Source organism: Abramis brama (assembly GCF_963993115.1).
Source record: "Abramis brama genome assembly, chromosome: 19".
Lineage (NCBI taxonomy): Eukaryota > Metazoa > Chordata > Actinopteri > Cypriniformes > Leuciscidae > Abramis > Abramis brama.
Window position 1 is genome coordinate 22,203,203 of NC_139981.1, and position 27,770 is coordinate 22,230,972.

The following is a 27,770-nucleotide window of genomic DNA, read 5'->3' on the forward strand; positions in this document are numbered from 1 at the left end:
AGGAATCATATATTAACGCCTTTGATAGTGACCGGCGTTGTACCGGCTTGTTGTGAGCGCCTCCCTTAAAACTCACTCTTACAGCAAGTTTAGACAATATTTACGATCTACGACTCTCACTGCACACCATACGGAGATGTGATTCATTTTTCATCCAATCCGACCGATCTGGACTTTTAAGTCTTTGCTGTGAGGACGGGACATAACAGAATTTTAATCGACATGCAGAGGAATTAAGCAGCGTAGTGATCGGAGCGTCGAGGCGGGATCGCTCTGAAATCCAGCCCGCGGATTGAGGCCCAAATTCCCGAAGCGGATACATGTACGTGGTTTTCAATTACATAGCAGCCAGATATTTTATAAACTATTACTGTTTGTTGCATTTGAGCTTGTAGGTTTGACAACGTGTCCGTTAACTTACGCAAATAGTGTGATGTTTGTGAAAGCTGGTCATTTGACAAGCAAAACAGGCTAACGCTAGAGCTAACGTTAACTGTTAACTGCCCTACAGGAATTAAAAACAAAAGCTGTTCAACAAATCATGTTTAAATCTTTAGTATTTGAGAAATTGTTAACCATATTACTGAAAATCAAATTAAATTGATAATGTGTAGTTAAATTATCAAATGCAATCACATGCTTATTTGAACGTTGTATTTTAGAAACGTGAAACATTTAACTTATTAGTTAGGTTTAAATACGTTTTATATGTGTTTTTATATAGGATTGTGTTGATCAGTTAACATGAAGAGAGAAGATACTGAACCGAGTCAGGACGGGTGAGTCATTTACATAGATAATATTATATGATCTTTTACACGCACACACACGTAACGTTAACGTTACATGCATAGACCCAAATCACTCAATTTTCAATGTAAAATATTTCCCCCATTATTTTCTCCATAAGTATTTATAGGACTTCTAAGTCTTAAAATAAACCATTAGGTTTTTTAATAAATCAAGATTAGAAAAAAAGTCTTATTTTGTTTTGAAGCACATAGGCTAAAAGTCAGAAGAAGGTACAAGGCAGTGTGTACATAAATTATTCCTATGAATTGTGGATCTTCAGAATTGTAGGTAATGTAGTATTTAATTGGGAATTTGATTTTTAAGTTGAAATAACAGACTTCTGGCTCGTACAGAAACATGACTGAGCTGATAGGCATGTCTCAACATTTCAAATATGTTATCACTAAATAGCTACAGAACTGAATAGGATTTTTACTTCTTATCTTGACTCTTTTGCTCTATAGATGTCTGAGAGAGAGAGAGTGGAAGAAAGCAGAAAACACAAAAATATGAACATATGCCAAGAAGTAGAGCAATAAGTAATATCGTAACTCAATTTTCACAAGCACAGCTCAAAGGAAGGAAAGTGGCAGTGCTTACACAAATATGGCCTGTTTTCTGTTCGTATCTGCGTACGCAGCGCTGAGACAGTGGGACAGGGCTCTTGTGCTCTTATCACCAGCTTAACACATGTTTGGAAGGAAAATCTTGCTGTGGTTGATCTGATTTGACTTTGTGGTTTGCATGTGATCGGGCGACTGCAGTTCACCTTTCATTTAAGGTAGCTAATCTGTATTAATGAAAGCTAAAGTCCCTGATAATGCCACAAAGGACATGAAATCCTCCAGAGACCCCCCCCCCCCCCCCCCCCCCCCCCAGGAGTCTAGCCAGCAATAGCGGAGTTATTTGCATCGAATCCTCTGAAGTGTGCTGGACTTGTCAGGATCTTGCATCACACCTCAGTACTGTAACTGTGACTTGCAAATAAGGGTGAATCATTCTGAAAGCCTGTGGGGTGTGTGAAGGCATTCTCTGGTAATTCAGAACAAGCACAGGCCAGTGCTTAAAGATATTAAGGTGAAGAGCGCTGAGAATACACTGTCTTGTATGTTAATTCATGCATGCTTGCAGACGTGAATGTCTCTGCTATATTTGTGGAGTTTAAATGTCAGGAGGTAGACAAACTCGTTTCATGAACTTGGGTCAGAGTTGCTTGGTGAAGTGGAAGGGCATTTTGTTTGCATGTGAAAGTGCATGAGGGTTCTTTTTGGAACTTTTTGACTTTTAGTCGACTTCTAGAGTTTTTCAAACTACTTTTAGATTCCGTTCCATTTCGAGTGCAAGTGAGTGATATCAGAAATAAAATTCTGTCATTATTTACTCACCCTAATGTTGATTCAAACCTGTATGCTTTTATTTCTGTGTTTTTCAGCGAAGGGGAAGATTATCAGTGTACTTGCAGTACTGTAAAACTCTGGGGTTAGTAAGATTTTTTTTTAAAGAAATTAACTTTTATTTTGTAAGGAGGACGCATTAAATTGATCAGAAGTGACAGATAAGACATAATAGTACAAAATATTTATATTTTAAATAAATCCTGTTTTTTTTTTCTTTCTATTTATCAAAGAATCCTGAAAATGTATCAGTGTCCACAAATATAAGCGGCACGACTTTTTTCAACATTAATAATAATGAGAACAATAAGCACCATATCAGCATATTAGAATGATTTCTGAATGATCGTGTCATTGAAGACTGGAGAAATGATGCTGAAAATTCAGCTTTTCCATCACAGGAATAAAATAAGTTTTAAAATCAAATTCATCTTGTAAAAAAAACAAAACAAAAAAAACTTAAAAATCTTACCAACCCCAAATGTTTTAACAATAGTGTATATTTTGATCTGCTCCTCACACAAAGCTAGATACTGAATAGGCTATTCTGTTAGTGTGTGCACTCACATATAATATAATACATATTTAATGTATTTTCTGGTTAAATTTCAGTGTAGAAATTTGTTCCAACTTATTTTCCGGTCCTCCCACTATTGATGACACAACTGATGAATTTGTTTATATGTTCTGTATCTGCACAGTTTTGCTGCAGATCGTTTGAGACAGGCCGTCCTCCAGCCCTGAATCCAGCATGACGGAGGTCCAGGCCACGGTGGAGTTCTCTGTGGAGCTCCACAAGTTCTATAATGTGGATCTCTTCCAAAGAGGGTAAGAACACGTTCCGCTAAAGATCTTATTCTGTAGAATGTGTCATTCCAGGTTGGGTAGCACACACAGATAAAATATTTTCAAAGATGATCTTGGATGGCAGCCATGACTAAAACAACAAAGAAATAGGAATGGATTACACAGGATACCTTTGGTATGATAGTGCTTTATCAGGCACCTGCTCTCCATCAAGATGGATTTTTTACTTTAGAAAGTTTGTCTAGTTTATATAGACAAATGATGAGGAACAACAGCATGTATTTATATTAAGATGTGATCGTTGGGCGGAAGACAAAACTGAATGATAATCAAAAGTGTGAACAATATGCATCCCTATTGGGTTTCTCAGGTTCCTGTTCTGAAATTCTTGCCGTTTGTCAAGTTAAATGTATGTGTATAGCGCTTTTTTGACTACGAGTTGGTCTCAATTTTGAGCCTAATTGGGAAACCCTGGTTTGTTCTTGACATTGAATAGAATTAAAAGAATTTAAAATGTAATTGCTGAGCACATTGCTAAAACTTACCACTTGCAGCCTGCAACTATCTGCATTTAGACATTCCATATGAGATCATCTTTACTGATAATAACAACGTGCAATGCTTTCATACAGTACTAGACAGTCTCTGTTATTCCTGCCGTTGCTTGCCGGCGCGAGTCTCGGCTTCTCTGTCTAAATGTGCACCAGCTTTTCTTAGAATTCATAATTTAGGAGTCTCCTCACAATTATTTCTGTTCAGGCACGTCACAAGTGTCTGCTTGTACAGTTGTGTTTCATGTTGCTGATTGGTTCTCCATTAGTTGGTAAATACTACAGAGTTACTCGGCAGTTGGCTGGTAACCTGATTAATAACTGCATTATTATACGGTTTAAATTGCAGTGTAAATGTGTTGTCACATTTACCGTTGCTCTGCAAACAATTACATTTAATAAGAATCCATGCAATTGGGAGCTTCACTTGATGCGAGTTTGAGTTTCTGCTTGAACAGGCAGATTTCGCTAAGATTGAAAGTGACTTCTATGCGAGCAGTGCTTCATGCATCGCTACACTAGTGACAATGGACCTTTTTAGCCTGCAAAATTTCACAGAAATGTGACCGCACCTTAAAGGGTTAGTTCAACCCAAAAATGAAAATTGTCATCATTTACTCACCCTCCTGTCATCCCAAACCCATAAGACTTTCGATCATCTTCGAAACACAAATTAAGATATTTTAATGAAATCTGAGAGCTTTCTGTACTCTCCATTGACAGTCCACACAACTACCCCCTTTGACGCTTCAAAAAGTTCAAGAGATCCAAAAACTAATCCATATTGAATCAAGCAGTTTAGTCAAAGTTTTTGCTTTTTGACACAATTGCTTTATATAATGAACAGAGTGAATTTAGGCTTGTATTCACAAACTTTCATCAACTCACACATCAGTTGTGCTAAACGGAAGCTCAAGCACACTTGCTTGATGTGCGAAAACCAGTGAGGTTCATTTCTCGTGTTAAGCAGCACTTTTGAGCTTCAGCAAGGACCAATGAGGTTTGTTCCTGCGCTTCAAGCAGGTTCGATAGAGCTTCTGTTTATGTTCGCTGATCAATGTTAATATGTGAATAAAAAGCCTAAATTCAATCTGTTCATATTTGTTTTCATTTTTGGGTGAATTAAGTACTTTAAGTACTTTAAAACTTGTTTTGGTTCAAGACTTTCATAAAAGGTTTCTTAAAGAAAGAGCTGATTAATCCGATACATGATGCGCAAACCCCACTAATGAATAATGTAGATCATGGATATAGACAAGCTGAATGCATTTACATATTTAATGTGTGAATTAAATTTTAATTGGCAGATAATCTCAGAATACAGTTGAGGTTAACTGCAGTTTGCCCAAGTTTCGATCTATGTGTCAACAATATTATTGATCTGACTGAGAACTGATCAGAGCTGGACGATGACATTACTTTTTGCAGAACTGCTTCATAGATGAAATCAACTTTTTTAATAATTGATGATCTTTACAACAGAACTGAATCAACACTGAACTGACTTCAGCTGAACAACAGCTGAAGTGCATAATTTTCCTGGTAACACTGTAAAGCTGCTTTGAAACTATTTGTATTGTAGAAAGTACTATATAAATAAAGGTGACTTGACTCAACCTGAAATGACCCAAATTCAGTACAGATCTTTTCTGAACACTCCATACCTAGTATTATCCTAAGTATGTATTTCAATACGTGAGTATTTCAGCGCACAAGATCCTAATCTCAAGAGCTCATTGTGCTCTATGAAAAGCCATAGTTTTATTTAGAACAGGTAAGGGTTAAGTTACAAGTGCGGCCCACATTTCAAAACCAGTCAGATATAACTAGGGGTGCGAGGTATGAGTATGATGATGAGTATGGCAGTTACTAGCATATAAAGTTATTTTTGCTAGATATCCAATGTAAAAAATTGGAAATCCAAAAAAAGAAATTTGTTCTAAAAATATGTTGTTGAACTGATGTTGTAAGCAGTGTCGGGTAACACATTACAAGTAAAGCGAGTTACGTAATCAGATTACTTTTTTCAAATGACTAGTAAAGTAACGGATTACCTTCAAATTTAAAATTTCAGTAAATTTTTCAAATAAGTAACACAAGTTACTTTGTTCTCCAATTTATTAACTGACACCTATACTGTCCCCATATTAAGGGAAATTACACTACAGTTGAATTTCCTTCAGCTTGAGTCTTATTCATTTCACTTTTTGCGTGAAAGGGCCTTTTTACATTTGCTAAAAATAGAAAAAAAAAGTATTAAAGCACAAACATGCCCAGCCCAGATGAGAAAAAGTAATGCAAAAGTAACATAATGCATTACTTTCCATAAAAAGTAATTAAGTAATGCAATTAATAACTTTTTTTAGGGAGTAACGCAATATTGTAATGCATTCCTTTTAAAAGTGACTTCCCCAACACTTGTCGTAACTGCACTCTTTTTATGTCGCAGTGTAAACATCTAAAGGGACTCTTTTCAAATGAAAAGGAAGAAACCCTGTGTTATCGGCAGTGCTAATAGGGTTGTTTGGTGTCAGCACAGCAGTTTGCAACCTCAGGCTAACATTCCACATCTGCTGACATTGTCGCCGTGGGTCTAACTAAAAACAGAGAGCCATCAGGTTTGCTCAGCTGTGCGACAGGAAGCTTAACGCAACCCTCATTCTACTCTTCAGCTCCTGTAAGGGGACTAGTTGTTTGTTCCTGTTCCCAGATCTGTATTCTGGCCAGCCCTTTGTATTCTTACCTCCTATCTCCTCCTGCTTTTGATGTCATGATATTCTCGTCAGGATAATTGCAGCTCTATTTTGGTTGCCTGAGCTTCCTCTTTCATTTCAAATGCATGGGAGGATGGGGCACAGGATATAAACAGCTGTGTGGATCTGGATACAGACATGTGCTGAAGCTTTCTGATCTGGTTTATTTAGTCGAGCTCTGAGTAGAAATGAGGAACTGTGAGGGCATGAGTCTTCTCTTTGACGGTCACAGTGGCTTCTTCTTTTTTAAGAACCACATTAAAAAAAAGCTGACTGATTTAATTGAAAAAGAAACGGAAATGATCCATTTTCAAGAGGCTTTGTTGTATTAATGGTTTTTAAACTGCATTTTTCATGTAGCCTATTATTGTGAAATGTTATTACAATTTCAAATAACTGATTTTGTATTTGAATATATTTTAAAATATAATTCATTTTTCAACAGTCTTCAGTGTCACATGATCCTTCAGAAATCACTCTAATATGCTGATTTGGTGCTTTAGAAACTTTACTTATTATCATCAATGTTGAAAACTTTTATGGAAACCATGATACATTGTTTTCAAGATTCTTGAATGAATAGAAAGTACAAAAAAAGAGGGTTCGTATTATCATAACCTAGAAAAAAATGTTAATTTGCAATTTCCAGGAAAAATCATGTTTCACAAATATCTGTATAATAGAATGTATGTTTGATAATTTTGTTGAAACAAATACTTGCCATTCAGTCACGTGACGTTATGTTCTTTGCACAGTCACAGCTGTGCATGGATTTTTATTCTTATTAGAGATGCACCGATCGGCTGCTGACCGGAATTGGCCGATTTTCACGTGATCGGCCATGACCGGCGACCGGCCGGTCAGTCGGACATATGCCGATTTTATGCCGTTCAAATGCACTCGGGCGCCGCATGATTAACATCGCGCAACATCAGCATCACACCTGCACACGGAACGCACATGTAGGAAACCTCGTGAATTACAGACGTTTCACATCGCAAATGTCAGCGGCGCGTGAGCAGCGTGTTTTTTTTCCGTTGTGCATGTTAATCAGTGAGTGCATTCACACCGGCAGCAGGAGCAGCGCGTGAGCGTCAAGCAGGAGCAGCTGTGAAGCGCGGGTCTATTTTTGCAGCGCTGTTCACGCTCAATTAAAGTGAAAGCACACTTTTGATGGACAAACTAAAAATTATTTTACACAAAAAGTGCTCAAAATGCACAGAATAAGTATGTCTAGTGTGTTTTAACAAGAACTCCAGTATGTCAGAAAAGAAAACGTAGACTCAAAAATATTTGTAGAAGATTTATCCATTTAAACTTGTTTGCACTATTCAGTTTTGGTTGCAAGTATGGTTATGATTGTAAAAATAAATAAAGTAAACTAGCCAGAAATTATAGAAATATCTTTATACTGCAAGGCTATATATATATATGTATATGTATATGTATATGTATGTATGTATTTCCCACATAAATATTTGTGTGTGTTGTAAAGTGGTTAGAAAAAATGAAATCGGAATCGGCTAAAATCGGTATTGGCAGGTCAAACTCAATGAAAAATCGGAAATCGGAATCGGCCTAGAAAATTGTAATCGGTGCATCCCTAATTCTTATTATACATAGACTTGGAACAGTAGATCATGAATATTTGCCTCAAAAGTCATGGAAAAGTCATGGAAATTTATTGGTAAAAACTGTGTATGAATGAACCCTAAAAAAAACAGAATTTTTTTAAATAGAAATTGTTGTAACATTATACATGTCTGTACTATCACTTTTGATTCATTTAATGCATCCTTGCTGAATAAAAGTATTAATTTCTTTTAAAAAACAAACAAACTTTCTTTGCCTGAGCTTTCTGAACTTCTCTGGTTGTGTATAAACTGTGGTATATGGTATAACGTTGTTTCAATCAGTTATTTGATTTTATTTGCTTTTCTCGAATACTTAATGAAAACTGTTTTTTTTTTTTTCTGGATTGACAGGTTCTATCAGATCCGAGCTGGCGTGAAGGTGCCGCCACGGATCCCGCAGAGGGTGGAAGCCAGTCTGCTGCATCCCATAGGTAAAAAAACCCTCATACACCTCAAATAAACATGACTCATTCAGTGCAGTCGATGGTGGTATGGTTGATGGTAGATAATCATAAGTGAGATGCCACATTTTATTTTTTAACAAATGGAAGTCTGTGTTTAACCTTCATAAAATGTTCACTAAATTTTAAATGACTATTTAAAGAACATTTCATTGGGCTTAAAACTATGATGCTAGCTGTTTTATAATGTAGTTTAAGTTGTATTGAATGTTTCTGGATTGATGATCCCTTAGACCTCATCCTGTTTTGCCAGTAGAACAGACTGTATTTTGTAACTTGTTAAACATATCTAATCAGTTAGATATATTTTAGATATTTGTTTCATTTGAATCTTGCGACTTATAAAGCAATATGTTTAAATTACATATGAAAACTAGAGTAGGAAACAGCAAACGAAAATTATATTATTGAATTTAAATGATAATTTTTCCCCAAATGTTACACACATGGGAGGGAAAATGTAAATTTAAATATGAAAATACATTGCCATTTTACATATTGCATTGCCATTTTGCATATTACATAATCAATAATTAAAATTAAAATTTGCTACCGAAATGCTTCAATACCTCCAGGGATTTCTTCAGGCAGTATTTTGCATAGGAATGCAGCTTATCTTCACTTATAAGGGTTAAACGTCTAACTTTCCCTTTCTAACATAAGCCACTTTCCGACCAAGTAGTTACAGGAACTTAGTTCTAGGAACTGTCCACTTCTAAACAGTTCTAAGAACTACTCTCCCCCAAACTCGGTTTTGCTGTTTGCGTTCGCACTGGCCAAGTGGCCATAGGAACTGGTAGAAGGGGTAAGGGAGTGACGCAAGCACGGTGACTTTTATTTTGACGGCGCGACGGACCTTTATTTTGGCGGCGCTGAGAACGCCAGAGCAAACAATGCTCGCATTCTCTGTGTTTATTAGTTAGCGATCTGTCTAACAGTACTGTTTAATATGTTATTAGATAGAACTGTTATAGAAAGTAGACAGTATATGAAAAAAAGGTTATTAGCCTATGCCGTGTGGTTGATGTCCAGTGTTGCTAGCTGGGCAGATAAACATAATCATGTTTGGCTTGGTCCCCTCAAAGTTGCGTTGGATTTTCTCTTCAGCATAAAGGTTTAGAGACCCATCTATCACTGTTTTCCATGTTTGTATAGTTAGTTTATGGAGTAAATATATAGGCTATAATCTGTGTGTTTACATTATAGCTGTTTTAAAAATGGCAGGTGCTGGTGTTCCGCGTGCGTTTGGTCAATCAGCGTACACTAACGTCACGGGTAGTTCCTATAGTGCTGGTTTAGACCCTACTCTGAAGTAGGACCTAAATTAGTTCCTTCAAATGGAGTTCCTAGAACTAAAATCGTTCCTAGTTCCTGCGGTGCGAACATGATGACATCCGGGTACTTCAGCCAATAGTTCTAGGAACTGTGAAAAGGTTCCTCCGGTCGGAAAGCGGCTATAGTTCTTAAAGCTGTAGCCTTCGGCTCTCTTAAAGGGGTCATGAACTGAGAAATCAAATTTTCCCTGAGCTTTTGACATATAAGAGGTCATCATACTATAAAAATATCCTGCAAGTTTCAGAACTGAAAGCTTCCTTTATTAGTCCAAAAACAGCTTTTATTGAAACTGAGCCCAGAGAACGACTCACTGTGGAATGTGCTTATAGGTGAAAAGACCGCCTCTGCAGAAGAAAATCAACTCCTACTTCATCATTGCAACTTTGGCCCTTGCTTACTGGCATGTTAAATAGATGACGAGGAGAGGAGAGCGATACAGGATCACTGGACTAAAAATAACATTAACTTCCAAAGGATATTAATGCTAGGAATGTGGTTATTTATTTTCAACAATATGAATGTCTCAGTTGAGCATTATTTTAATTGTATTTGGTACATCAAACTCTGAATTCTTCGGCAAATCAGTCGCAATTTCGGCGCAGGCTTTGCAAACAGACTTTTACGATATGGACAGTCATACAGTAATGTGACAACATGTAAGTGTTAATTCTAATGCCTGATCGTGATCAGTGATTTCTGATAGGTAATGATTCATGTACAGTCAGATGTTCTTTGTCTATGTATCAGTAAATCAAACCAGACTAAACGGTCAACTTCACATTGTTTCTCTTAGTAGGATTAAAATAATCTGTTATTTAAACTGTCATTAAATTATACATATAAAGCGATCAAAGAACGCTTCCTTTACAATCGCTGGAGCTGTCAATCAAACATCTCGAGTTTATCAGTGACTGAGTTCTGGACTCTTGCCAAAACTCCCATTTTAACAAAGTCCGTTTTATCATTAGTCTTTGGTTACATAATCAATTAATCTCTTATTTACAGTGTGTTAGTTATGATGAAAGAATTGACCTATGGCTAAGCCACGCCCCCTCACTCGGACAAACAGTCAACATTCGGTAACAGGCGCTATGGCAGCTGTCACAGTTAGAGACATTTCACAGGAGGCAATTGATGATTTTTGGAGACAGAAAGATTATATATCATCTCAAAGTCACCAAAAGGGCCTTAACTATGCATTGGAGGGTTATATTAATCATTTTATTTTGAGAAGGTCGATGAAAAGCTTCAGCTCCAAAGATTTAACGTTACAGGTCAGGGTGTAAACGTTATAGTTTGGTGCTATTTCGCTTCAAACGCTCGCTTTATACGCGCGAATTTGACGCTCTATTCGCGTTTGGTGTGAACGCAGCATAATGAACAGGCTGCGATGTCAAGATTGCAATGCTGGAATATGTGTGTGTGTCAGAGAGAGAGAGGCGCGGGCGCGATCGCGATCGAACAGTGGAAACATAAAAACATAACTTACTCCATTTTGTTCATACAGGACATCATTAAAACTGCAAAGTGTTTAGCCTACTTATATTTGTGTAAAACACAACATTGTGCTTTTGTCAAACTGTACTCTTGTCAAACTGCAACGCAGCTAGAAGCTAGGCTAACGTTACTTTAGAGATGTTAAAGATAACGTTCAAATACGTTGTTGACTTACCTTAGAACAGATGTAGACATCCTTGTTTAATTTATCCACGTTTAGTTGGTGATGTGGTCTAAGTTACCGCATAAATTAATCCAGAGCAGACACTTATCTCGGTTGAGATGTGGCTTGGGAAAGGGTAAAAAATACACACCGTTGCCCAGCCTCTCAGGATACCTAGTGTTGGAGTTGAATGTACCCCATGCACACCGTTTGACCATTTTAAACTTAAAATGACAAGAAAAAACAGATAAAAACGAATGAAAAATGACTAACTGCAATGCATTTCAATGGACGTGGAAGCAGAGAATGTCCGAGTGTATTGGGTTAGCTATGCGCACTGTGATTGGCTCATCGCGTTTGGGGGCGTGGCTTAGCCATAGGTCAATTCGTTATCGTGCAGAAATCGAGTTGTAATGATGAGATAAATGCTCATCACTGCAACCTTTCATGCCACAATCTAAATATAATGCTATAATCAACACTTTTCATGATTAGTTAACCTTAAGAGCTGTAATAGTAAAAACGTGCTAAAGTTTTTGAGAGAGTTCCACATGTAATACTTATTTCATATCCAAAGATGTTAGCCAATCACAGCAGTGGGCGTTTACACTGAAGTCTCACAGCAGACACGGCTTTTCAAACAGAGTTCAAATCAGAGGCTAAAATCTGGGTAGGAAAAATGCCTAAATTTATTTCTAAATTATGACCATTTTTTATGTAAAAATCATACTAACATTATAAGTGCACCCCAATATGATAAAATAATGCAGTTCATGACCCCTTTAATATTACATCAACATTTAGCTCAGAGCACATGCTCTGTGTCTGTTGGAGTGTGTAATGTCTTTTACCCTGTGGTGAAATGTGATGAAGCATCATCTTTTTTTATTATTTTTATTTTATTTAGGCCTATTTATTTTTTACTCCATCCACATCCTCTCCTCATAGAAGTATCAGGGCAGTATGTATGATTTGGAAATTTTTTATTTTATTAATTATTTTAGCTTTGTGTCTGAAAAGCATGTGTACTGTAGGTTGACATCGATAGTGTTTGCGCATCTTGTAACGAACGGTTAATGAATTTTGATGTTGGCACCATTGATGTCAAACTTGTATTGGTTCACTTTGTCTCGGCATATTTGCTTGTACACAAAGCAGAAAGCAGAGTTTCAGACGACAGAACTGTAAAAAATACCAGCTTATTTCTGTTAAGTCAACAGATTGTTTGGTATGTTTTTTTATAGGTTCAATTTCGAAGAGTAGCACATCTATCTGAGCTTTGTAAAGTCCTTCTAATGTGCGTTTTCTCTCAGGTTCAGATCTGGCTTTCCCAGCAACAGTTCAAGATGATGTGGGCTGCAGCAAAACCTTTCAGATCCTTTACAAAAATGAGGAGATTGTAGTCAACGACGTCCTCGTATTCAAAGTGATGATGCTGCTAGATGCAAAGAAGGTGAGGGACTCTAATGACTCAAACAACAGTCACACAATGAGTTCTGTGATAAAATCTACCTCTGTATGCATCACTAGTGATGATGGTGATGGTGTATTTTCCCCTGCAGGTGGAAGAGTCCTTAAATGAAATGGACTTTCAGCTGTCTTTGGACCTGTTTTTCACCGATGGCGACTACTCGTATGTAGACAAATAACTGAACTATTTTCAGATTTTACTGTTGCCTATATTTTGGGTTGGACAATTGTTTCACATATAAACGTGTTTGTTTTTGTCTGTGTTTAGGCCCGAGGACCCTAGTTCTCTCCAGAGCATCAGCAGTCGAACGCTGCGTTTGCACTTTAGCCTCCATAGAGGCATCCACCAGCATGTCAATGTCATGTTTGACTACTTCCACCTGTCTGTCATCTCTGCCACTATCCACGCATCACTGGTGGCCCTGCATCAACCTCTAATCAGGTCAGCAGTACACGGAGAACTGGACCTACAGATCACAGTATAATATAATTTAAAACATACACTACCATATATAATATAATATAATATAATTATAATATAATTTTTTTTTTTTAAATGTTTATTCAGCAAGGACTAATTCAATTGATTAAAACTGACAGTAAAGACTAGAATTTTAATTGCATATAAATTAGGGCTGTCAATCAATTACACATTTTAATCTAATTAATTATACTCTGTGATTAATTAATCTAAATTAATCGCATACATAATTTTTGCTGTGAAAGTATTAAATATTTCAATTCAAATGAATCAATGAATAATCAGCATTAGTGACATTAAAGTTCAAAAACTCTTATTATTATTTTCACTGTTCAAATAATTGAACATTATTATTAATAATTGTTGAACATATTATTGAAATAATGTTCAAATGTTCAAAGGGTGAGCATTGAAATAATTGTGCCTAGCAAATAATCAATACAATACAATTGAACATTATTAAATTATTGAACATTATTAAATTATACATTTAATATTAAACATTAAATTATAAACATTATTTACACTTGCTTCTACAGGTTTTTAACATTACTTCGAAAATGCTGCAATTTAAAGTTTGAGATGTTTTTCATCTGTTTTAGAAAGTATTTTTAGACTTTTGTTTTTTCAGAATAAAACTTGTTTTACAATCTTGAGCATGTGTTGAAAAACAGAAGCATAATTCAACATTGGTTCAACATCGACATACAATCTTTATTCACCCATATTGAAAGAAGATACAGTGAAACAACATCACGAAATCAACAATGAAACAACGTCACGACATCAACAGTGAAACAACGTCACGATTTCAACATTGATTCGTTTTGCACAATCGAAACATAATCCAACATTGATTCGACCTTGGTCCCTTACGTTCACCGGTGAATCAACGTTGAAATGCCGGCTGTTTTTTTTATAAGTAAATGTTCCAATCAATGATCCAGGCAGCGCCAGCGCGTTCTCGTCTCCCTCCTTCATTTTACAGTCGAATGGTGGCTAGAACGGCTCCAGGTTCAAAGGTCAATACGGAATGGATTAATCTGCGTTATTTTTTTTAACGCGTTATTTTTTCTCAGATTAATTAATCGAAATTAACGTGTTATTTTCACAGCCCTAAAAATTACTTTCTATTCGTTAAAGAATCCTGAATTATCAGTTTTGACAAAAATATTAAGCAGCACAGCTGTTTTTGACGATAATTATAAGAAATATTTTTTGAGCACCAAATCAGCATATTAGAAAGATGATCCTTCAGAAATCAGACACTGAAGACTTTAGTAATGATGCTGTAAATTCAGCTTTACGTCACAGGAATAAATTACATTATAGTGAAATGGAAAACTAAAAAAATGTTGAATAAAATATTTTAATTTGTAATAATATTTCACAATATTACTGTTTTTGGTGTGTTTTTGATCAAATAAATACAGCCTTGATGAGCAGAAGAGACTTCTTTTTAAAAAACATTAAAACATCTTACCGACCACACACTTTTGAACTGGAGTGTATTTGTCAGAAGTATTTTTCATTTATTTAAACAAAACATCTTTTCATTGACAAAACATACTTTCAAAAGGTGCACGTTTTGAATATTGTGCCTTTATTTTAAAATCAGTAGAAATGTGTGTGCTGAATTTGATTGTCCCCTCAGTTTCCCACGACCTGTTAAAAGCACCTGGCTGAATCGTAACGCACCGGCACAGAGCAAAGACTCTCTCATCCCACCACTGGAATCTGTGGTGTTCGGCACCACCTACGTCAAGCAGCTGTCACCAGATGTAAGACACACACACAAATATCACCTGAATCAACCTTTTTTTTTTCTTTTTTTTTTCAAATGAGTGCAGTGTCTTTCGTTTTAATACAATTAGTCAAAGGGTGCTCTCACATCTGTAGTTCGGTTCATTTGGTCCGGGCCAAGGGCAAAAAATTATACATTAGGGGCTTTCGCTCCGGAGGAACCTTTTCATAGTTCCTAGAACTATTGGCGTGTTCGCACCGCAGGAACTAGGACCGATTTTAGTTCTAAAAACTCTTTTGGAGGAACTAATTTAGCTCCTACTTCAGAGTAGGGTCTAAACCAGCACTATAGGAACGTTTGTGTTCGCGGATTGGCCAAACGCATGTGAAACACCAGCACCCACCATTTAAAAAAACTAAACTAACAGAAACTAACTCTACGAACATGGAAAACAGTGATAGATGGGCCTCTTAACCTTTACGCTAAGGAGAAAATCCAGTGCAACCAAGCGAAACATGATTATGTATTTCTGCTCAGCTAGCAACACTGAATATCAACCACACGACATACGCTTATAACTTTTCATATACTGTCTACTTTTATATAATAGTTAACTGTTGACTGTTGGTCAGATCATAACCTAATGAACACGGAGAATGCAAGCACTGTTTGTTTGCTCAGACTCTGGCGTTCTCAAAATAAAGCTTACGTCACTTCAGTTCCTACTGGCGGTGCGAATGCATCGGGAAAAGGTTCCAATGGGAACCATTAGTTCTCGGGGAACCAGCCTGGTGGTTAGTTCTGGTGCGAAAGCCCCTATCGTAGCATTTTTCAGCAGTTTTGGTTCCTTTTCACACCACACCGAACCAAACTAAATGAGACGGGTGTGAAAGCACCCAAAAACACTTTGCTGACGTTGCATTTAGAAAGCAAAGAACAGACGCAGTGATTTTCTCATGATATCAGTGAGAGCTTCAAGGCTGTCCATAAATAGACATCATTATGTAACTAAAAGGCTTGAGTTGTTGCTGTGCAGTTAATGAGATGATGTGATTTCTACATTACAACAAATCTCTTGAGACCCTAGTCACATTAAGCTGCACATTAAGCTATGCCTGTCAGACCATAGTGAGCTCTAGAGTTCACTAAAACTTTATTCCTTCATTGAATAGAAAACCCATCTCAAATGTAATAGATTGAATCTAAGGGGAGCTGGCTTTGAGCACAGTGCAAAAACTCTTAATGCTTCTTCTTTTCATACAACGTTCAGTGATGCATAAAGCTCTCTTTTATGGTTTGCAGGGCAAAACCTTCCTGGTATCGGATCAGTGCCTACAGCATGCCTTCAGCCTGCACCAGAACATGTGTGCCAGCTTGCTGCAGGCGTATCAGGGCCTGTTCTGTTATTTAACTTCCCTGACCAAGAATCTGCCCGCATCCCAGCGATTGGAGCTAGGTATGTAGTCCCATCAGAACTGAAAGAATGAAATTCTGGTTTCCAACCTGAGTTGGAAGACTGAAATGATATATTTTACAAAATTTTTACACTGCACTTCAATCATTGACCCTGTATAAGGCATTTTGGTAACTAATTGACATGTTTTGCTTAAATATTTCAGAATGGTGTTATTTTAACCAAGCTTTCATTACTAAACCCAGTTTAACCGCTGAGCTTCAGTATGTGTATGTGCGTGAGCAATATACACTACCGTCCAAAAATGTATTCACTTTATTCAGCTAGGATGCATTAAATTGATCAAAAGTGACAGTAAAGACTTACATTGTTACAAAAAATTATATTTTGAATAAATACTGTTTTATTTGAACTTTTTGTTAAATACTTTTTCATGATTTACACAAAAATATTAAGCAGCACTGTTACGTGGAACTGTTTTCAGCAATAATAACAATAAGTAATTTTTCTTGAGCAGCAAATCAGCATATTTAGAATGATTTCTGAAGGATCATGTGACACTTAAGACTGGAGTAATGATGCTGAAAATTCAGCTTTGGTTATCACAGGATGGAAGCTTGTTTCCGCTACTTATTAATTGCATCTTTTTATCTCACAATTTTGACTTTCAGAATTGCGTTATATAAACTCGCAATTGCGAGTTATACATTCAGAATTGCTGAGAGAAAAAAAAGTCAGTCTTGGACATTATAACTCACAATTGCAAGTTTATATCTCACAATTCTGAAAAAAGAAGTCAGAATTGTGAGATGTAAACTTGGAAAAAATGACAATTGCTAGAAAAAAGTGCAATTATCTTTTAATTGTTTTATTCCATGGTGGAAATAAGCTTCTATAATCACAGGAATAAATTACATTTTTAAAAATGTATTAATATAGAAAAGTTATTTCAACTTTTTAATAATATTTCTCAGTATTATTGTTTTTACTTTATTTTTGATCAAATAAATGCAGCCTTGGTGAGCATTGAAAAATATTACTGACCTGAACATTGGAACAGAACACCAGAAGAAATTTGTCTGGTAAATTTGTACATGTATTTGAATGAAGTTAAAAAAAAAAAATATCTAGCGTCATATATCATTTTCTCCACGGAACCCTTGGAAGTACCTTCAGAGAAGCTTGTTGACCCCGGGACTAATTCACGAGTTTTGGAATCATTGCTCCATAATATTTGTATATTGTGTTGTATTAAATTTTGTTTAATTATATGTGATTATATTTATTATATTTCAACTTTTATATGCTACAGTTTAATTTTGTTTAATTATATGTGATTATATTTAAACTTTTATATGCTAAAGTTTTTTTAACACATATTTTTTGCTTATTGTCTACCCCTACTGTCTATATATTTTATGTTTTTGTTTTATATGCATTGTATTATTTTCCTTCACATATTAATTTTTATTTTAAATCTCATCAGAGCCCATCACTGAATACTCACTCACTTATTCTAATGCATCCACTCACTTCTTAGAGACTAAAGAAGAGCTGCTGTTCTGGATATTTACCTTTTAATGTCTTATTTACCAGCATATTGTTAGAGTGTTTCTAATAAGCCTTTGTCCCTCAATTGTGACTCTGCCCTCTTTATGTATGTATCAGCAAGCAGATCCTTTTATCTCCCATTTTTGCCGTTTTTGTCTTTAATACAAATTACAGAACTTTCACTGTAAACTCTCACTCAATCACTCACTCACTCAAAGCTAAACTACTCACCCTCGGCTGCTCCTGACTGAATGTATCTAGTGACTGAACTTGCATGTATTTAAGGGTTCATTTTAAACTCAAACAGCAAAAGGGGCGAGTGAAAGTTTTAAACGTGCCTATATGTGCAATCCCACCACTAGCCAAGCCCAGCATGCAGGTCCTTTATGAACGAGTTCTCAGAAGACCTTATCCTCGAGACCAAAGGCACGTCTACATAGGTATGTCCCTCCAAAACCGAACCTCAGCTCCACACGCCTCTTGCCTTTCATTTGTGTCTTTTTTTTAGCTCTATTTCTTTCTTCTGTTCCCCCTAACTTGGACATTTGTCAATGACGAGTGTCCTTCAGTGAGGGAGTTCTTAGCTCAGCTTAGTTAGTTTTTCCTTTAGCAGTATCTCAGATTTCAGGCTGACTTTGGATCAGTCTAAATGCTTGAACATTGCTGGTATTCTCTGTCCTCTGACTCCTACTTCCTGTGCTGTTGTTCCTCTAGCTCCCTCTCATGTGCTGCCAATCACAGGCTCTTCAGACAGACCCTTGTCTCTCATTCACTCCATACTGCTGCTGTAGAAACAACATTTTCACTCGGCTGTCTTTTCTTTTATTTTAGAAAAACTTGATGTGGAGGTCCGACTTAATGAGCTTTGTGAACAAGTCAAGGTATGTCATGATTATCAAGCGAGGTCAGTATCATAGGTTAAGACTTTCAATATATATATATATATTAAAATAGCCCCACATCATCACATAGCCTTCACCATACCTAGAGATTGGCATGGAGTACTTCCCATAAGATCATCTCTCAATGCAAATCAAACCAGCTATTAGGCTAACTGAAATAAAACCATGCCAATCTCTAGGTATGGTGAAGGCTATGTGATGATGTGGGGCTATTTTAATTCCAAAGGCCAAGGGAACTTTATCAGGATGCATAGTATCCTGGATCCATGAAGTAACTGGCCTTTAAAAATAAAAATCTGCCTGCCTCTATGGGAATTTAACATAAGGGTGTCCAGACTTATGCACCCTGTATTTTAAGGAAGAAGATTTATTTATTTACGATACATTATTCATTCACAAAGAAAATTGGTGTCCTTAAAGGTTGGATTTTTCCTAATGTTTTTAATTAAAGCATTAAGTTCAATTTCCAAAAGATGATATTTTTATTAGTCTTTTTAGTCAACTTTAGCATGGGTGTCTAAACTTATGCATAGCACTGTATTAAATCCAATAAATAATAAATAATTTCCTTCAGCTGAGACGCTTCAGATGTGCACTGTTCACCATGATGGTTTTGAATTGCTTGAAATATGTTTGGAATCCCTTCAAAAAAGGAAAATACAGTTAAGTACATGTGAAGTGCAAGTCATATAGGCTACATAAAATAATGTGAACATTATAATTGTGTGCTTGGGACATGACTTTTAATGGTGTGACTTTTGTTTTTGTAATCAGGCTCTCAAAAATTATATAAAAATTGATTTAGATTTATTGGCCAATATATCATTTAGCGTCTTTCAAATATAAATAATTATCGTATCGTCCAAAATTTTCTTATCGGTGCATCCCTACTTGTATTAAGTTCAATCATACATCCCTTTGGCTTGACTGGTGCCTCATGATGGTTTACTGCACTCCTTTTTTTATATATATATTTGTGTATGGATTCTTGCAGCAGAGGGCAGAGAGCCCAGATGAGTTGGCTGAACTGGTGAACATGAATTTGGCACAGCTGTGCTCTCTGCTTATGGCATTGTGGGGGAATTTTCTGGAAGTGGTGTCACTGAATGAGCGCGTCTCTGCGCTGTTGGCCCAGGAGCACCACACACTACGGGTGAGCTCTGAGATTACTTTTACCATATGCATATTATATTTGCATACTTGCATATTTATGCATTGCATTTGCATTATATTCTGACACATTTTATGACACGAAGATGCATGAAATTGTTGTTGCATTGTAAGAAGTGTCTGTGCAGAGTGTATTTTTGGCTTTACTTATCTTGTATTTATAATTTTTAGGTGCAAAGATTTGCAGAAGCTTTCTTTTGTCTTGAACACCCAAGACAGAGTGCGCTGGCCTACCAGGAACTGCAGTATGTCTTAAAATATCATTACTGTAATGTAGTTATTTAGCATGAAGAGTACATGTCAGTTCTCATGATAATTCAAATGAACTTCTTTATTCAACAGTGCTCACAGTCACCAACAGATGACCACAGCTATTAAGAACTCTTCCTACTTCCTGTCCTTACCCCCTCTTCCTGTTGAATGTGCTGATCTGGATGGGGATGTGAACTCTTTACCAATCATCTTTGAGGACAGATATTTGGAATCCATTACTGAAGGTATGTTTAATGGCATGTTTAATGGCATGTTTAATCCTTGATCGATTACATGATAATCTTCAATTATCATTTTAGCCATCAGCCCGTAAGAAAAAAACACAATGCACAAAAATGATTTTGCTTTTAAAGGGAAAAGGCACATTTTGAAATGAATGTTGGAGTTTTGTGGCTTTTAATTTAAAAATGTCTTCTGGGAAAATGTATTGAAATTATTAATGACTCATCTTGCACATCTTTACAATAAAATGCTTTCTACAAGTGAGAAAGGTGCTTCACCTAAGTTATTAATACCACATGTGTCCATGAGCAGGAATAGACCCCTGAACTAAAGGGTATAAACGAAGGGTAAAAAGGATGAGACCTTTATTTCAAATCCATTTTATGTTAGTTCATGATTTCTTCAGAATACACTGGGTGTGGCATAGTGGTTAAAGATATATTTGGTAATGAAAAGCTTAAAGTTTCAGAACCTTCATGGGGCATTTCAGGGATTATCAGCATTATGTCCTTAATCTCAAATTGCACCAGTGGAACAGTCCCTGTATTATATGTACTGTAGTCATTTTGGATTAATATATCTGCCAAAGTCTACTATACTTACTATATTGTTATTACCCTGAAGATCGTGATGGTCCATGGCTTGGTCTCCACAACACCAGAAGTGGCTCTATGTCCACTAAAGCAGAAAGGTCCAACTCAAAAGACTGCATTGCTAGTGGATTGGGAGCCCTTGGTCCATGCCCAGATAAGCAGCAAGCTGCCCTCACCACCGCTTGGCCTGAACAAAATGAGCCTCCCCTCAAATCCAAAGCCAAATCCATCAAGCTGAAGAAGAATGCCAAGACTGAAAATTCAAAAAAGCTGATCAGGCAGACCTCGAAAGACTCTGTGGTCCTCACAGGCTACAAGAACTTGAAGGTTCCTCGTGGGGAACCGACCACCAAGTCCAAAGAAGTTGATGCTCAGTGCAATCCGAAAGACGATCTAGATGATATAGGCAAATGCATCCTCCAAAATGAAACCGCCAGCACGCATTGTGCTAAAGACTGCACCACAAGCGACATTCAAGGTAACGTCAGTGTCCAGAGCGACAGCTTTTCCAATCTTTCGAGTTTGCAAATGCAGGCTAGGCCCCAGGCAGGTACTGGAGCAGAAGCCGCACAGAGTGCAGCTGCCAGAGTTGATTTGACACATCCACCTGCTGGGCTCAGACATATTGATGTTAAACCAAGCGACAAGGACCCCTACCAGGGTGATAAGGTCACCATTCTCTTACCGCACCACTCAGATCCAACCGCCAGGAGGGATGTTCCAGAGATCACACAGACCGATTTCTCTGAGTTCAAGAGTCGATCTGGGGATGGCGCCACGTTCGTCGGAGCTTGTGGAGCTGCACTGAGGAGTGATTGTGTTCCTCAAGCCTCCTCCAGGCTCTCAGACTCCGGAATCGAGAGTGAGCCCAGCTCTGTGACACAGCTAGCACCGTTTTCCCCTTCTCCTTTTGCTGCTTCTGGCCTCGAGACACCTACAGAGCTTATTCCACAGAGCACCCACCAGAGACCACCTCCGCTCAGCCCTGCCTCCAGAGGAACCACCGCGTTGGAGGGCCTCAATCCAGAGAGCACCAGCGGCATCAGTGGAGTCCAGTCTTCCCTTACCTCCATTAACTCCCTCCCCTCGGATGATGAGGTGGAGACAGAGGACACTAGCAGGAAGTCCAGCATCCTGGTGCAGGAACAGAGTCTCATCTTTTCAGGAGAATCTCACAGCCTCCAGCAATCGAGCCCTAGAGTTTTGGCTCAACAAAAACCCTCCATCAGTCATGGAGATGGGCCTGTGACTCACGATGAGAACTCTGCTCTCCAGTCCTGCTGTGAAACTTCTGCTCCTGACAGGCCAACGGGATCCACCGAGACAGAATTTCCAAGTGGTGTAGGTCTGGGGCCAGAAACATGTAGTGAGCCTCAGACGGCCGTCCAGTCCAGTACATCAGTCACTAGCAGCACGGACCTGGTGAAGAAAGGCTTTGTGGAGAACTACTTCGGCTCTCGCTCAAGCACTGATATATCTGAGATCAGCCCATTGGAGACTGCAGCCGTGACGCTGGGGATTCAGACTTGCCCCAATGCTAATGATGAAGAGGAGGAGGAGGAGGAGCAGGAAAGTGAAATGATTGAGAACGGTTACTATGAGGAGACAGACGGGCTGGTTTATGTTAATGGACTCCCAGGGGAGGAAGGGAGGTGTGAAGATGGGGGAGCAGAGGGAAAAACCCTTTTTTATGATCACCTGGGTTTGGAACAGCTCCAGGAAACATACATTCCCTCAGCCGGCCTGCAGACACGGCCTCCTGGACCAGCTCCAACCAGCAACGACATGTGCTGGTACAAGAGTGCCCCTTCTGCTCAGATGACAGCGTGAGTTTTCTTTTTTCCCTTCCACTTTATTTTTGCAGTTTGCCATGCACAAGGAACAAAAGAAAACATGGATTGCCGTGTTTGCTTTCTTTAAACATGATTCTCTTTTTTTATGCATGATTCATCAGTTTTCAAAAATTTGTGGCTGATAAAAAAAAAAAAGATTTTTAAATAAATCTCTTATTCTCAGTTTTCTATTTTAATATATTTTATAATGTGATGTATTCCCGTGATGACTGAATTTCCAGTCTTTAGTGTCACATGGTCCTTCAGAAATCATAATAATATGTTGAATCGGTGGTCAAGAAGCATTTCTTATTATTAATGTTGAAAACGGTTGTAATTATTTTATTTTTTTTGTGTGAATTTTTTTTCTTCCAAGTTTTTAAAAACTCAGCATTTAAAAAAAGAAAACCCTTTGTAACATTAGAAATGTCTTTACTGCCTTTTGATTAATTTAATACATCCTTGCTGAATAAATGTATTAATGTAATTTTTGATTACAAAAGATCTTTGTCTTAATAATCTTTCATCAAAATTCAATGACTTGATCCGCCTCTAAAACTTTTTTTTTTCCTGACAGATGTAATCTAGGTCACACTAGGTGTATTGTATTAATATTAATGTTGACCAGTAGCCATATAGCTATTTTTGACAGTGTTTTAGGCTACTCTTCTAGGTAACCTGACTAACCTCTTGTAACTGCCTTTATAAAATGTTGCAGTAATTTAATGCAAATCAATATAAATTACAACAGTAATGGCAAATTTGAGAAATCAACTGCTGTCGAAATCAAAAGCTGTTTCACATTAAGTTTGGATTCTGGAAATCCAAGATATTTTTTGGAAGTACATTAAAAGCAGAAGCATTTAAAGCAAGGAGTTCATGTTTTTTATGCATAATACATAGAAACTGTGGATTGCAGATGCATGAGCTAATACCTGTGTGTGAATCTTTAGGTTTGTCCAAGCAAAAGAGGAGTTGAAGCAACTAAAGTTGCCAGGGTTCATGTACAGTGATGTGGCAGATCTGGCGTCCACTGTGCCATATTTCAGCATGGATGAAGATGAAAACTGTGATGAGGGCATACACCTCATAGTGTGTGTACATGGCCTGGATGGTAAGCAGTCACACTCTTCTGTTTCTTTCAATTGAATAAGTCCACATTAACAGATTCACATTGATTTATAAACCTTTTCTTTAGGTAACAGTGCAGATCTGCGTCTAGTGAAGACTTATCTGGAGCTTGGTTTACCTGGTGCTCGTATAGATTTCCTAATGTCAGAGCGCAATCAGGTAAAATGTCCCATAAACAAGCACTGGGTATGATGGGCAGTTTAGAGAATTAATGAAGTTCATAAAGATTTACTTTTAATACATACTTTTTAAAAGTATAAAGTACATGTAAAATCACTAGACATGCTTTTAAACAAGAAAAACTTCAGTTGGCTTGGAAAAGAAATTGAACATTAGAAACAGTGTTAAAATTTGATGTTTTGAAACTTTAACCTTAATTTTCTTGTGTTTTTATTCAAGAATGACACATTTGCAGATTTTGAGTCAATGACAGACAGACTTTTGGATGAAATAGTGCAGTACATACAAATCTACAACCTCACAGTTTCCAAGATAAGGTAAGAACCTCAAACGCAAATATACAAGAAAGTTAAACTCAGATATGAGAAAATCACAGTATTTTTAAAGATCTACAAGCATGATTTAAACATCAAGATTTTTTTTCCCTTTCCCTAGTTTCGTAAAAAAAAATCAATGACTTTGTCCAGTGTAACATTTTTTTATTATTATTAAGGAGCCATATTGATTGATTTACAAGGCTTTCTTTATACCTTTTTGAGGGCATTTTTAGCATGTAAAGTATTTATTTAAAGTATTCACACCGAGTCATTTAAATATTTTTATTTCAAAACACTAGACTAAAAAATTCACCTCAGGGCCAATTTTTAAAGACCTGAGTTTTTGACCCTGGCCCTGTCCTGAATCAATGTGCATCATGTGTACATTCTGGCCTCATAGGGGGCGCACTTGAGCATGATTTTGCACTATAAAATGACTTGTGGGTTTTAACAGACATGGAGGTCAATCCAAGTGTGCCATTTTGCACATTAATTTGACCTTGTTGATTGCTTAGACAAGCTCATATTTTTAAACTCTGAACTAAAACGCATCCAGCCTTAGGGTAACAGAATCACTGTATTGTCCTTCTCAGTTTTGTTGGTCACTCTCTGGGAAATCTGATCGTGCGCTCTGTGCTGACGCGGCCCAGGTTTAAGTGTTATCTTAGCAGACTGCACACGTTTCTGTCTCTGTCTGGACCTCATCTCGGCACGCTGTACAACAGCTCGGCCCTCGTCAATACCGGTAACTTACGGTCATAAACTCAGCAGATTTCTGAAGACAGTAATTTATGAGCCACTCTACGTTAAGTATGTATTAAGGAACCACTATAATTTTTCCTCTGTGTCAGGGTTGTGGTTTATGCAGAAGTGGAAGAAATCTGGCTCTCTGCTGCAGCTGACCTGTCGTGACCACTCGGACCCACGCCAGACCTTTCTCTATAAGCTAAGCAAGAAAGCAGGTGAGTGTCATGTCATTCTGGTTTCACAAAGCCAATGTTAGTTTGGATTTCTCCATATCCAATCCTTTTAAACTCTGTTTCAGGTCTTCAGTTTTTTAAGAACGTGGTGTTGGTGGGGTCCCTTCAGGACCGTTACGTCCCTTATCACTCTGCCCGAATCGAGATGTGCAAAACAGCCTTAAAGGACAAACAGACCGGTGAGAATTAAAGAAACTGTTCCAAAAATATATATCCAAAAAATATATATTTTTACATAATTTATTGTCCAGTATTAATTTGACTGCCATTCAACCAATTTTAGGGTCAGTAAGACATGTATTTTTTCTTTTCTTTTTTTAAGAAAAATACTTTCATTCAGCAATGACGCATCAAATTGGTCAAAAGTGACCTTTATTTAAAATGTAACTTTTTTGCATTATATGCATGAATATGCATGCATGTTATTTGACATATAGAAAAATGTTCGTGTACATTTTGTGCTAAAATTGAATGATTGATTTCTATTTCAAAGAATGCTGTTCTTTTTATCAAATAATCCTGAAATGCATCACAGTTTCCACAGCACAACTGTTTTCATCGTAGATAATAATAAATGTTTTCTGAGCTCCAAATCAGCATATTATTATGATTTCTGATCATGTGACACTGCAGACTGGAGTAATGATGCTGAAAATTCAGCTTTGACCTCACAGATATAAATTACATTTTAAAAATATATTAAAATAGAAAAGTTATTTTCATTTTTATTAATATTTCACAATATTTATTTTTACTGTATTTCACAAAAAAAAAATCTGTTTTACTGTATTTTTTTTTTTATCAAATAAATGAAGGCTTGTTGAGCTTAAAGGATTTCTTTCAAAATTATTTTAAAAACCTTAACAACTTTTGAACTCTCCATCTTGTGTGATCAGGTCCAGTGTATGCCGAGATGATCGAGAACCTTCTGCTCCCTGTGCTTCAGAACAAAGACTGTAACCTGGTGCGTTACGATGTCATCCATGCTCTGCCCAACACCGCCAACTCCCTGATTGGCCGGGCAGCCCACATCGCCGTCCTGGACTCTGAGATTTTCCTGGAAAAGTTCTTCCTTGTGGCAGGGCTCAAGTTCTTTCAGTAACCTTGGTAGATCGGAAGCGAATACCTCACTGCAAACAGACATTTTTCTGTTTTTTTTTTTCCTCACGGTTTTAAATATGCTCTTGGAGGTAAAGCAAAATATATCAGTGTTATTTTTGTTGTTGATTTTATTTCTATTTAGTCTGTTGTGAATGTGGAATTTATCGTTTTTATTTTTCTACTGCAATTTTTTTAATAATTTGAATGTTTTATTCATTATTAGGAAAATCAAACCTCCTTATGGTATTTTTGTTCAGTGTTATTTATGTACAACGTTCATTTTTATCATTTTCGTTTAACAATTCATTCTATTAAACTTTCTTATGCTGAACTGGAAATGTAGCTGCTAAAAAAGGATGAACTATTTATTCGGTGATGGAGATCCAGGTCATCTTCATGGTGAAAGCACGTTCACTTGAACATTCTGGCATCTAGGGTTGGCTGGCATCCGAACTGCATAAAACGTTTTTTTTCTATTAAGAAATTGCCATTTGACTACACATTTTTTACAAACCTTTTTTTTATTACAATGTCAAAGGCTTCCTGGACCTGGACGAACGTGATTGTAGCTGAAATGAAGCACCCTTGGACCGCGTGTTGGTTTTATACAATGTCTCTGGTGCCCATTGCATTCTCATGCACAATCTCTCAACCCAGCCTGGTGTTGGGTGGAGGAAACACACGCTTAGCATGCTAGCATTTTCTTTTATTTCAAGGGATACAGGTAACTAATTAACAGTGGGCCAAGTGTGTGGGATAGACGGTTAGCCAGTTTAAAACAGCACAAATCCTAGTAATCAGATCACATAGTTTTGGGAAAGTATTTATGTACGGTTTCCTATAGAGGAGTTCATTTGATGCTTGTGTGCAAAAATACTTTAAAAAAAACAAACAAACATTGAATTTATCCTGTTTTTGTTAAAATAGTTTTGTAACATGGACTACACATTTCATTAAATGTATTCGCAATAAATGTTTTTTGTCCTCTTTGAATAGAAGCTTTGTTTTCACGGATCAAGCCT

The 27,770-nt window shown here is 37.1% G+C and overlaps 1 protein-coding gene across 2 annotated transcripts; it reads left to right on the plus strand.

The window, feature by feature from the left end:
• Nucleotides 1–17: 17 nt before the first annotated feature.
• Nucleotides 18–27,721, plus strand: fam135a (family with sequence similarity 135 member A). 2 transcript variants are annotated; one of them, XM_084092477.1, is made up of 23 exons: nucleotides 18–322; nucleotides 725–779; nucleotides 2,225–2,271; nucleotides 2,888–3,014; nucleotides 8,283–8,362; nucleotides 12,701–12,840; nucleotides 12,950–13,020; nucleotides 13,126–13,299; nucleotides 14,993–15,119; nucleotides 16,385–16,538; nucleotides 18,410–18,487; nucleotides 18,879–18,928; nucleotides 19,944–20,102; nucleotides 20,291–20,364; nucleotides 20,462–20,616; nucleotides 21,239–23,033; nucleotides 23,993–24,153; nucleotides 24,238–24,329; nucleotides 24,570–24,667; nucleotides 25,261–25,412; nucleotides 25,519–25,629; nucleotides 25,713–25,826; nucleotides 26,544–27,721. In XM_084092477.1, exons 4-23 carry the CDS (start codon nucleotides 2,938–2,940, stop codon nucleotides 26,747–26,749), a joined length of 4,068 nt encoding a protein of 1,355 aa, XP_083948603.1. In that variant the 5' UTR covers nucleotides 18–322; nucleotides 725–779; nucleotides 2,225–2,271; nucleotides 2,888–2,937; the 3' UTR covers nucleotides 26,750–27,721. The 2 variants fall into 2 exon arrangements, with proteins under 2 accessions (XP_083948603.1, XP_083948602.1); XM_084092476.1 differs by lacking the exon at nucleotides 2,225–2,271 and having other exon boundaries at nucleotides 24–322.
• Nucleotides 27,722–27,770: the final 49 nt, after the last annotated feature.

Bases quoted from the DNA above. Each gene is read 5' to 3' on its own strand.
- fam135a (XM_084092477.1), top strand. From the start codon at position 2,938: ATGACGGAGGTCCAGGCCACGGTGGAGTTCTCTGTGGAGCTCCACAAG. The intron at 24,668-25,260 runs GTAAGAACCTCA...TGTCCTTCTCAG, and splicing joins CTCACAGTTTCCAAGATAAG to TTTTGTTGGTCACTCTCTGG. The intron at 25,630-25,712 runs GTGAGTGTCATG...ACTCTGTTTCAG, and splicing joins TAAGCTAAGCAAGAAAGCAG to GTCTTCAGTTTTTTAAGAAC.